This window comes from Cryptomeria japonica, chromosome 5 (genome assembly GCF_030272615.1).
Source record: "Cryptomeria japonica chromosome 5, Sugi_1.0, whole genome shotgun sequence".
Taxonomy (NCBI): domain Eukaryota; kingdom Viridiplantae; phylum Streptophyta; class Pinopsida; order Cupressales; family Cupressaceae; genus Cryptomeria; species Cryptomeria japonica.
The window spans coordinates 98,715,760-98,728,953 of NC_081409.1; the positions used below are offsets into that span (position 1 = coordinate 98,715,760).

The following is a 13,194-nucleotide window of genomic DNA, read 5'->3' on the forward strand; positions in this document are numbered from 1 at the left end:
GAGGTTGGGGATATGGTCTACTTGAGACTACAACCCTTCAGGCAGTCTACCCTCAAGAAGAGTGGAACGGAGAAGCTTAAGCCACGTTTTTATGGGCCATTCAAGGTCATCAAGAGAATTGGAGATGTGGCTTATGAGTTGGAGTTACTAGTGAGTAGCCAAGTACATAATGTCTTCCACGTGTCACACCTCAAAAAGGCGCTTGGACACAATGTGATAGTCTCTTCTGATTTGCCTCCTTTGAATGAAGAGGGAGAATTGGGGCTAGTTCCTGAGGCCATCCTTGAGGTTAGAGAATTATTGTTGAGGAGGACCATCAGAGAGTATTTGGTTAAGTGGAAAGACCTACCAGTCGAGGATGCTACGTGGGAGAATGAGGAGATTTTACAACATCCAGGTTTGTGATTGCTTGAGGTCAACCAATTTTGGGGAGGGCCGACTGTAATGTGCCCTTCTTAGTGAGGTTCTTGTGGTGATCCAGTGACCTATTCCGAAGACCCGTAGGCTATTTGGGAAAGAGAATTAGGGTTTCCTACTTTTGTGGAGTTCTGCACAAGCTTTTTATGGTTTGTCAAGAGGGAATTCTTCATTCTGTTTATGGTTTCCTTCTAGGTTTTTCATGAACTTGAGGGTGGCATAACATGCATTTGATTCTTTGGTGAAGTGAGGACTTACTATTTTTAGTAAGTTAGGGTTTGGGTATTTGGATGATGCAGTTTTACTGTGCTTTCCAAGCTCTTCCTCTGGGTGTGAAGATCATGCTTTTCAGAGCAGTATTTTATGTCTTACTATTTTTAGTAAGTGGCAGTATTGGGCATTTCTATTTTTAGCAGTCTCGGACAGGGTCCTGATCCAACGCAGTTCAGTGGTCTTCATTGCTCAGTTTCATCCTTGATTTTGATGATAATCAGTATTGGGGTTATAAGGTATTTAATTAAATATTATTTCCTTATCCTAAGTTTTAATATTTAATTATTCTATTACTGATTAATTATATTGTGGGCAACTTAGAGAAAAGGATAAATATCTACCATTAATATTATTATTTATTTTCCTAAGTCGGGTGGCATTGAGAATGAAAAAACATTTCATGTTTATATTATTTTTTTATGTTGCAAGTTGTCAGCTAGGAAAAAGTTCGAACTTTGCCTAGGGAGGCTAGGAAAGTGGGTGCCATGTCTAGTGGAGGACATGACATGAAATGAAATGAGTTTCAATAGATTTTGGGCAACATTTGCATTTGAATTTCAAGAAGAGAAATCTATAAATACAGGTGTTTGGCGTCTCATTTGGTATCTTGGAAATTTTATACCGTTATGCTGCCGGTTTGGTGACTGAAATTTGAGCTTTGAAGTGTGGCTTCCTAGCTAAGTCGCAGTTTCATACTTGTGAGATAGTACCTAGCTGTGTCCTTGTATTCTCAGACCTGTTAGAGAGTGATTTGTTGAGTGTGGGGCGTTTTTGTGTGGGTTTGGAGTGTTTCCTTGCTTCTAGTCGCGGAGTTGCTGAAACCATATTTCGTTCATACCTCTTGGCCAAGTGATCCAATCATTCTGGGTATTGATTCCATCTGATTGTGGCACAGAGGCAATATAGTTTACAAATTTATAGCTGCTGGTTTGAAGACTTGGATTTTTAATTGCAAATCGTACCACCTAGCTGGGTCGTACCATTCCAAAGGTGCATTGGGATGTGTGCTTCTGTTTTGAGGCAACTGGATTGCAGGTTTTGTGTTCTTGTATCATCATCCAAGTTATATCTTTCATTCACATTTGATTTGGTGTATTTCCGACTTCATTTGAGTGAGTTATGATCATTTTGGTGTTGCCGGCTGAGGCTCGTCATGCATATTTCGACTTCAGATTTTGGTTCAGCAGTAGTGGCTTAATTTGAGTTAATTTGATAGTTGTTTATTATTGTAATCTGTATTGGGCATCATCTATAATCTTCTCACTCTATATTGTAAGGTTAACTAGTAGTACTACTAACCATTTCTGGATTGTAAGCATTCCCGCTGAAAAGTGGAAGAGTCTGGCTTGCCGCCTATATTTGATATTTGTAGCTCAGTCCTCCCGCTGCATAAGTAGTTGAGTTGAGCTTGTCTTGTGTGTTCAGTCCTCCCGCTGAAATATCATTGCACGTACAGCAGTTGACATGTTTGTTAGTGACATGGACAACAGATTTATGAGTCATTTTTGGCAGAAGCTATTTAGACTCGGTGAGACCAAGCTTACTCCCAGTACGAGCTACTACCCACAGACTAATGGACAGACAGAAAATGTGAACAAAAGGGTGGAAGGTTACCTCCGGAACTACATAGCTGGACAACAACGAGCATGGGTTAAGTGGTTACACCTATGTGAGTATTGCTATAATACTACTTACCACATGTCCATCCAGATGACACCATTCATGGCCTTGTATGGGTATGATGTGTCCAACTTCTTGGATCTTTTGTTGAGTGATAGCAGAGTGTCAAGTGCTAAGGATCTTCTTTAGGAGAGTCAGGACATTGTGAGGTCATTGAAGGAGAACATACAAAAGGCACAAAATCAATAGAAACAGTACGCAGACCAGAAGAGAGTTGAGCGGTCATTTGATGTAGGTGACATGGTGTATTCGATGTTGCAGCCGTGCAAGTAGTCTACACTCAAGAAGAGTGGTGCGGAGAAGCTCAAGCCGCTCTATTATGAGCCATTCAGGATTGTAAAGAGAGTTGGAGAGGTGGCTTATGAGCTTGAGCTACCATCAAATGCAAGGGTACACAATGTTTTTCATGTATCACACCTTAAAAAGGCAATTGTACATCATGTTGCACCTTCTACAGTGCTGCCTCCTTTTGATGAAGAGGGGAAATTGATACTAGTACCTAAGGCTATCATTGATTCCAGGGAGCGCAGATTGAGGAATAGAGTCATCAAGGAATATTTGGTGAAGTGGACAGATTTGTCGATCAAGGATGTGACTTGGGAGAGAGAGGATATTCTGCAGCATCCAGCATTGAGATTGCTTGAGGACAACCAATTTTAGGGAGGGTGGACTATAATGTACCCTTCTCATTAGTCCTCAGAATTTCACGGGATTGGCCTATCATCCAACCCTTGTAGGCCAAGAGGATTGATTAGGGGGGTCGAGTTGCAGTGATTCACAGCTTCACATTTCATGTCTATTGGGTTTTATGGCAAAATATGGAGATTACATTTATTGCGAGACGCATGCACTTTGATTATAATATAATAATATTTTATAAAGTGCAATTAAATTAATGTGTAATAAAATAATCATAAAGTGTACCTACCCGATAAGAAGAGATCTTCTAGAAGGAATCATATGATTGGATAAGAAAGAAATAAATAGAGGGAGGTGATTCATTTTGAGCATCAGTTGTTGAGTATCTCTTCTTGTGTAGACTTGTGGAGCCGAAGGGTTTTTTGCAAATAATCATTTGGGAATGAAAACTCCCGATGGTTGGCATAACTGAGGAAGTGAGAGATCTTCCGAGGGGTTGCTTTTGAGAGGGAGACACCTCAGTCTTCCTAATTGTGCTTAAAGAGTTTTTTGTACCTTTCATTGTGGATGGAATATACATGGCGTCTTCAAATGTTTCAGATTGAGTGCCCTTTATGCATCAGCTTTCCTTGAGACTAATTGGCGATATTATCAATGAATGATTAGAGGTCGAAATGCATGAAGAATTGGTCAATTTGCAGGTCTGATAATAAAATTGATCTCAGACTCTACACCCACGATTTTGTTCATCTTTCATCATTGAGGCAACAAAAGCTAAGTTTGAGGTCAGCGATTCCATTAGAAGGCAAGAGTGATTTCTTTGGTGTCAATTAGAGAAGGTTTTGTGGGAATATCGACCTCATATCAGTTCAGAATCAGAATCGAACCTGTATGTGGTGCACCCTCGACTTGGCTTATAACTCTTCAATTTGACTTCGGACTTCATCTATAAGGATAGTGCTAGGCTTAAGGAGAAAGGACGATCATTTTAGGAGAGGATTGAAGGTCTTGCAAGCTGTCATACATGAATATATCAGACCTTAATAGCAGCAGCAGGGGTGATCTATAAAGGTGGACGAATTGACTCACTGGAGGCATCATAGATCATGATATTGCTTGCTTCTTCAAGGCGTCTTTTGCCAGGTTCATTTGCTAATAAAATTTCATTGTAATTTTCAGTATCAAATGCCAAGATTAGGACTGTCATTTTGTCTTCAGACTGTCTGAAAAAAGGTCCATAAGAACAGTCTTTATAGTGATCACTTTGTTGCCTATGTAATGATATTGAATGGCCAAATGAAATAAAGGAGAGAGGGGTTTGAATTTGCATCTACATTTGCATTTGTCTGAGGATTTATGCCAAGTGTTTGTCATAATGTCAGTCTTCTGTAGGACATGGTTTTGATGGCTTAGATTTATAAATATCTTCCATAGAATGTTGCTTAAGCATCTCTAGTCATCTATCGATTTAGAAGAGTCATATAGAATTGATTTTTAATGAGATGTTCATGTAAGATTGTCTTCATTTCAATCTGAAAACTCTGTCAGCATAACACACAAACTTCCGAACTGCATAAAACGCAAGTTGGACAGCAAACATTCCTTGTTTTCAATCATAATTAGGACGGGATATTTCACCCACCTAAGTTTGCTTGTCCTCAAGCAATGATCATGGAGTGTTCAAATAACTTCCAATATGAAATGGCTTTGGAAACACACGTGGAATAAACATGCTGCAAACATATCAGGCATGAACCAAACACGGAGCATACACATGGATATATGCAAACATGGAGCATACACGCAAATACATGTATTGTTATATTCATTGTCTATAATAGTTTAAATTTTAAAACTATTTTATAGTATTGAATATAAACTATAGGGGTTTTCTCCTTGTCAAAATGCCATCTATAATACTACATAATAGTATTAATTTTAAAGCTAGTGTACAATATTAATTATATACTTGTTCGCATCAGAATCCATTGGGTGAAGTGTGCAACAAACTTGAGACATATCAAAGCCACGATTTAGAGAAGATTTTGCAGCTGCTTTGATACTATCTCATAAGCCCCCCACTATTTAGGATGATTGAGGCCCTCTAAAATTAGGTTGATGACCGCCATTTCTCCTCCTAATCCTTTATTAGGGATTTTCAGAGGTCAGAAAGAAAAACTAAGGGACGAAATAACAAACTTTTTCAATATCAGTTCCACATTGACTCTAATTCTGTCTCGGATGCTTTGAGAAGATTTTCCAGCTTCTTCGATGCTATCTCATATGCCCCCACAATTTAGGATGATTTAGGCCCTTTCAAATTCGGTTGATGACCACCATTGCTCCTCCCACTCCTTTATTTAGGGATTCTTAGAGGTCAAAAAGAAAAACTAAGTGACAAAATAACAGACTTTTTCAACGTTGATTCCACATTGACTCTGATTCCTTCTTAGATCACCCCTATTTCTAAGCAATTTAGTAAGTTCATGAGTTTTTTTAGGGTTTTGTGAGTTTTTACAGCGATTTTTTTCACCTTTTTGCCATTTTTGGGGGGTTTTAACATGATTTAAATGCAAAAAATCCTTGAAAATTAGGTCAATGATTTATTCGTGAATCAGGATTTTTCCGGAGAATAAATCAGCTGGCTCCAGGATTCAAGATTGATCGGGTATAATCGTGATTCTATGCTTTAACACCCTTAAAAGTGACTCTATAAAAATTTAAAGTTTGGCTCTAGGAAAATTCATTTTATAAAAATAAAATATTTAGCTTAAAAATGTAGTTAATTAGATACAAGTTGTCTAAAAACATTAATTTAGACAACTTAATTTAATTAATTAAATTATTTCCACTCCAAAAACCTAGGCCAAAAATGGGGACATTACAATTCTCCCTTCCCAAAGATTGCTTGTCCTCGAGCAATCTGAATCTATATGTCAATACCAACATCCCAAATGAACCTATAGAATGCTCTACCATGCTTCCATTGTGCCATCCTCATACAACTAAATCCTATAATTATGTCAATATTTGTTACATTGTGAAGCAATCCACCAATCATAGGCCAAACTGGGACTTTGTCATTCCCAATACTTGATGGGTTTTGTTGTGCCACTCTAAATAAAACTGAAATACCAATGTGCCAAGTCTCTATTTCATTTTTCTATAGCCTAGCATAATAACCATCTTGTCGAATCTAATTGAGAGACCTGCAAGATTTTGATTCTTCTTCTCTAGAAGGGAGCACCTCATACCAAAGTCTTCTATGTAATCTCTTATCTATCCCACTCATGCGTCATCAAAAACATGGCCAGATTATTTGCATGAGGGCTGAAAGAAAAAAGACGGACTTACCTCACAATGCCACCAATGTGAAATTCACCTGCTTGATCCATTTTGACTTTTAGTGTTGAGTATCCCAAACAATCATTTTCTATTCTCACCATGTGTGATTCTTGAATTAAGAAGTGCTTCACAAATCAGATTATCAAAAAAAAATTTGCATCCAAAATAGAAGATGTATCATCATGCAAAATTTGCTTAGAAGCCCAATGAAATTGCACTCTTGATGTTTTTCCCAAGTGCTATCATGCTGAATCTCCATGCTAGTAGGGTTGCTGCAATCATCGAACAATTGTCCTCACTCCCAAATATTTCTTCGTGTCTTAAAAGGTAGCTTGGCTCCAAATCACCATCCTTTTGGAGCTCATTAACTCCACCAATTATTTGTTTAAACTCTATAGTCCTTGTATCACACTCTTGTTCCTTCAATGCGGTTGCAACAAGCAACTTATTTTCTACTTTGCAGAGTAAGTAGTTTTGTATAGTTAACTCAAGGTTAAGTTCATAAACTTCTATGCAACTCAAGTACTGACTTTCCTCTTGTTCCATCTTCTCTTTTTCAGCCTCTCTTTCTGTGACTTTTAATTCTTCCTTCACTCCTTTATTCTTGCATTGTGGCTAGGCTCCCAAGTTCTTTTCCATAACAAGCAAATATTTCTTCTTCTATGTTCACTCCTGATGTCATCATTCTTCCTTGCAATGGAAGAACTTTTCTTCGGTTGGCTAGAAGGAGATGTCTTGGAATAAGGTTTGAACTTTGGCTCTAAAGATTCTAGTTCTAACTATCTTGAGTAAATTTTCTTTTTCTCCTTGAGAATCTTAGTCTCTTCTTTCTTTCTTGACCTTTTTATGTAGTTCATAAAGCCCCTTTTGCTTGGATGCTTTAATTCAAGTAACTTCAAAAACTCATCAAAGGAAACATGATCTCTAAATCAATCAGGTAATTCCTGCTATTGATCAACAATGTTGATGACCCCTTATTAATAACTCATCTTTTCCATTTCTACTCTTATTAAAGCTATTAGGTCCTATTATTTCAAAAATACCAACAATATTTCATTCATGGATTCTTGGAATGACTTCATATGGCTACGATTACTTAATAGTATAACATTATCAAGCACTTTGCTGATTACTAACCAGAACTGCTGAAATCTGCAATAGAAATTTAAACACCACAGGCTAGAAGGGTTCTTGGCTCTGATACCACAGTAATATCCTGAACTGGAATACTTTCAATTTTTTGCAATTTTTATAAATAATCATGCATGCTCTGATACTACTATAAAATCCCCACCAAGTAATTCCAACCAACTTGCAAATTGTTCAAATTTTAGTGCTTAGAAATTTTGTCAACAATTGGCAAAATAGCAGGCCAATCCAAATTTTTGAATTAAATGTTTAAGAATAGCTGCAACTATCTTCATTTGACATAAGCATATTCACAAACACTTGCAAGCTTTTGATCACAAAATCTTTGACAGCTACATGGCATTTGTGCATTTTACAATATGTGAAATAAACTATGGGGAAATTCTTTCAAGCATTTTATGACAGCAGCAACAAAAAATATCAAGCAAAAAATATTATAGAGACCAAAACAAGAAATTATTCTGAAGGAAAACATGAATATTAAATTAGGGAAAACTGAAAAAGACTAAAGCCATAGCAAATTCTGAAAACTATAAACCATTTACTAAAAGTTCTTTTCCAAATTTTTACTCTGTAAAAATAAATATGAAGTAAAGCTAGTGACAAAGAAAGGAAATAGAGATGTGTTTCTAGCACTCGATAGTGACAACTAACCTTCATTGCCCTCCTCAAAATCAAAATCTAATGCATTCCTTATGGAGCTAAATAAATTATTCATTGCTCCACCTTGAACATCATCCAAGCTTCCAAGACTTACTCCATTAATCTGAAAACGAATTGGTGAATATGTTGAAATCCATCTTTAGAGACCCTTGATTCTTTACAATAATCAAACATCTTTTTAACTTTAAATCTAAAAAAATATCATGGTAAAATAAGTAGCATAAAAACATAAAATAAATATCATGGTAGCTAGTATAATGTAAAATCACGTCTATTATGTATTACTTAGAAGAAACAAACAATTGTAACAAAGCCTAATTCCCATCAGAAACTGTAAAAAATGTCAAACACAACAGGTGAAAATTAGAAAGAGAAAAAATGCTATTTAAATATGAGATATACATCTGTCGTGGCAATTTATTTGTCTCTGCTAGTAATGAAATAGGGATAGAACATCCAAGGATGACACGGATGACTGAAAAGAAAAAAAAAAGTGTTACATTATAACTTGTGTTATCACTCTCAAATTATTGTTGAGTCACTTCAAAGTTTCAAATTTGAATAGTAGATCACTATGCATGTTGGAAAATTTAGGAGTGTAAGTTATTGATCTGAATTGTTGTACCCATTGTTGTCCTCATTTTTGAATTTTCAAAAATGTGACAACCCCTACAAATTTTTGCTTAAAATGCGTCATTTTTGTCTCAAAGGCACATGCAAAACTCACATTTGTTAGTGTCAAATCATCAAGGGTTGTCTTTGCCATCATTGTCCAAGTTTTGGTGAGTTTTGGCCTTCAATTTCCTAGCTTTCTGTGCAATTTCGGATTTTAGAGCATTCACTGCAAGTTGAAGATTTTTACTCTAAGGTACGCTTTTCAAGGCAAAATTCTTGCTCCTTTCTGAACTAGACTAATATTTACTTTGTTCTTGATCCACATTTCAAATTTCATCGCGTTCTGAGTTCGTTTGCTTGGTCTTTTCACCAAAATCGGATTTTGTCCTTTGGACTACGAGTGGAAAATTTTCCTTCTTTTGCAAGTAAAGAGACTTTTTATTTTTAAGTTATAGGAGCTTTTTTAAACAATTGCAAGTGATAGTTTATAAAATATATGTAACTTGTAACTTGTCTTTTCTTTTCCATTTCCCTTTTTGCCTTTTAAGTTGTTTTGTAGGAACTTTTTGGTCATGCTGCAGGTGAATTTTAAAATACAACTTTATAAGAACTTGTAAGTTCTCTTAAAAGTTCCTACTTTTCCTTTGTTCTTTTTTATTTTAAAAACTTGTAATCAGAATTTTAAATCCCGATTACAAGTCTTTTAGTGTTCTTTTGTGTTATTTGTTTTTGCTTGTGTTTCTAAAACCCGATTTTGGGAGGTTTGAAGGAAAAGAGAGTTTTTATTAAAACATGTACATGGGTTTTTGAAACCCGATTACATCTTTTTTGCTTCAAGCTTTTCTTGTGCCCTTTGCTTGAAGTTGGATTCAAGAAACCCGGTCACATTTTTCCTCTCCAAGGACAGCAAACTTGCGGTGGCTTGCAACTTGAAATCCGATTCTCATGGGAGTTGTAATATCCCCTGTCCAATGGATGATTGAAACAAGGTATATTTTGCTAGTAGTTTCTGATTTTGGTGTGAATATGCCGCTGATATGTTTGTTTCAGACTGAGAACAAGATGTTAACAGTGACTATGAACAAATATAAGTGTCCTTTAATGTATGGAAGTGTTGTGACCATTTCACACATCGCCCCATCGCAAATGGGGACCCCCTCTTTTTGCTTGTTTTTCGCTTGTTTTCGCTTTCGTTTTTAGGGTTTTGTTAGTCAGTTAGTTGTCTGGATTTAGGGCTAAGCCTTAGGGTTTTAAATCTTGCCTTTTCAAGCCAAAATCCAGTCTTTTTTTAGAGCTTTTGAGCTTTCTTTTCTAGAATGCAAATTTTGAATGCAATGATCTCGCCAAAATGGTCTAATTTTCAATTGGAATGTTCATGCAGAGCTTAAACTTGTCTAAATGATGACCGTCAATATGAATTTTTGTCTGACTGAATATTTTGACCAAATTTTGACTTTTTTGAAGTTTGATCCTGGGCATTGGAATTGATTTGTTTTCGCCTCGTGAAGTGTTAAAATGTGAAAAATCTTGTTATTTTGGCCTGTAGGAGCAAAATCGCTCCTGTCCCTCAGTGAAGGACGGGAGCTCATTTTCAATTATCTCATCATCCTTGTAGAGTCCGGACAAATTTTACGTTTGAAGTGATAGAGAACGACAAGATCTTTCATTTGAATATAAATTGAAGATTTTCATGAGCACAGAAAGGCCTCCAAGAAGAAAATCGCCCCTGTCCCTCAGTAAAGGACCGGAGCTACAATTCAAATTTCGCCTTGTCCTTGCAAGATTTTGATGACTTAACAATTTGAGGACGCCCAAAGGAAGATACTTTGCCAAATGAATATAATTTGAGATGCAAAAACGAAGGAAAATGACCTATATTGACTAAATCGCTCCTGTCCCTCTCCAAGGGACCAGGGCAAAGTACCTTGTAGCTCTCGTCCCTCTCCTAGGGACCAGAGCGATTTCCTCCATTTTGCAAAATCCAGACAAGGGTCGAGGCAAGTTTACGTTCAAAAACAAGGGAAAACATGAGATGAGCACATTGAATATAAATTGAAGATTTTTGGGACGTCCATACCAGTGCTAAATGCCTAGTTCGCTCCTGTCCCTCAGGAAGGGACCAGAGCGATTTTTGATATAATTGCTTTTTTTGCAAAATTACAAACAATGTCAAGGCTTGGGCGGATAGAGGGAAGAAGGACGACTCCGTTGAATATAAACTTGGAACCTGGCAAAGTAAGATAAAGGCCACAAAGGGAGGATCGCTCCTGTCCCTCTCCAAGGGACCAGGGCGATACAATGGTGATGATACGTCCCTCCAAAGTTCAAGGTCGTCCCTCCAAGGTTCAAGGCCGATCCAAGCCAGGACGAAGGGTGGCGAGGACATTTCAAGGCATTTCCATCAAGCGCAACGTTGCAAAGGTCATCACATGGAAGGATTTGCACTCTAAAGACCTAGATCGCTCCTGTCCCTCTCCAAGGGACCAGAGCGATATCTACATAATGGCGTAAATTTCAAAAGGCAAACAAGTTTCAAGTTACCAAGAGGGTCGAAAGGACATCATTCCACGCAATGAAGATGATTGCAAGTTGGTACAAACAAGAACAAGCATGTTATGATGAACTTCGCTCCTGTCCCTCAGGAAGGGACTAGAGCGATATTGATATATTAGATTAATCCATGCAAGATTTACGTAAAGACAAAGATACACAAGGTTACATATGCTCCAGGACATCGTTTGAAGATAATTTGCAAGAGTTTTAAACGTCCAAACATTGCTAATCAAGGTAAAAGTCTCCCATCGCTCCTGTCCTTTGGACAAGGACCAAGGCGATACTATTAAAACACTCCCGTTCCTTCAAAGATCAAGGCGAAGCGAGGTTAGGAAGTGCGAAGGACAACGTTTGAAGGACATTGCAAAGGAGATCGAAGTTTAAAAGTCGCCAAGATCAAGGAGAAATAATGGATCGCTCCTGTCCCTCTCCAAGGGACAAGGGCGATGGTCCCTTTTATGCATCCAAACACATAATGAAAGCCAATGGAAATAAGCGCAAAGGACACGAGCAATGATATTTCGAAGGTCAAAAATGCAAGGTGAACGTGAAAACATGGAGATCGCTCCTGTCCCTCTCCAAGGGACCAGGGCGATAATGGTCATGGGATGCATTTGCTCGCACAAGAGAGGCATTCAAATTCGAAGGACCACCAGATGATCGATTTGGGAGGTGAAAATGAAGGAGTTGAACGTTAAAAACGCAAGAATCATGCCAAAAATCATGGATCGCTCCTGTCCCTCTCCAAGGGACCAGAGCGATGAGGTACGTCCTTTTATTTTCATATCTTTGGCGCCAAATTTAAACAATTCGAATTTCATTAAATGCTTAATCGATTTAAAAATTGAAAATCTTATTTTTTTTATTGGCATTTAATATGGCGTTAACATTTATTAATTATTTTTGCCTTATTTAAAAATCGAAATTTGCAATTTAAAAACGCAAGGCATTAATAGTTAATTATTTAATTAATAAAAAATCGATTTGAGCGCTCATATATGGAGGTCGGCCTTGTTATGTCATTGCAAATCATTTAAAAAATGGTTTTATTTTTATTAAGTCGGCCTAAGGGGTAAAGGATGCAAGCGCTATATAAGGGGGGTAGAATTATCATTTTCTACATCATTATTTTACCTTCCTTCATGCGAGTTAGCAAGAGGCGAATATAGTGCGAGTTTCATTTATCCAAGGTGGCGAAGACACTCCAAAGGTGGTGCGAATTACATTGAAGACCAAGGGTGGCGCGCTTAGACATTCCAAAGGTGGTGCGACTTCAAACCAAAGGTGGCGTAGACATTCCCAAGGTGGTGTGAGGCGTGCGAAGTGTGTTTAAAGAGGTGCGAATTGCATTGAAGATCAAAGGTGGTGCGAATTCGAAGACCACACCAAGAGCGAATTTGAAGATCCATTTGAGACCACGTCCAAGGTGATAATTGAAGATCACATTCTCTCCAGAGGTGGCGAAATCAAATTTGAGGGGATCATATTGAAGATTATCTTTATACCTCAATTTTGCCTAGGCAAATTTTGTTTTTGCATTCTAGAGTTAGCTCTCTATCGAGGTATGGCGATTTAATTATTATTGTTTTATTCATTCATCGTCATATTTCAAATTTTGAATTTTAAATCTCTTAGCTCAATCATTGTATTTTAGGAAATGATAACTCTAGGGACTTATCATGAGGTTTCCTAAAATCTATCTCTCTTATCTACGTTATTTATTGCAAAATCTATTTCTTATAATGAAATGTTGTGTAGGTATGGCAACCCCAAAGGCGGGAGCATCCACCAGTCGCTCGGCTCTCATGAAAGAAGATCAGAAGACTAAAGAAGTGGAGACCAAGATCGTGTCCAAGTGGA

General features: G+C 37.4%; 1 protein-coding gene across 2 annotated transcripts in view; it reads right to left on the reverse strand.

The window, feature by feature from the left end:
- LOC131067765 (protein LPA3) overlaps nt 1-13,194 on the reverse strand; it is a 268,122-nt gene that overhangs the window by 193,470 nt on the left and 61,458 nt on the right. For both annotated transcript variants that reach the window (XM_058002908.2, XM_058002918.2), the window contains exon 5: nt 8,158-8,269. In XM_058002908.2, the coding sequence (XP_057858891.1) occupies nt 8,158-8,269 (112 nt within the window). The remainder of the gene's footprint in view (nt 1-8,157; nt 8,270-13,194) is intronic.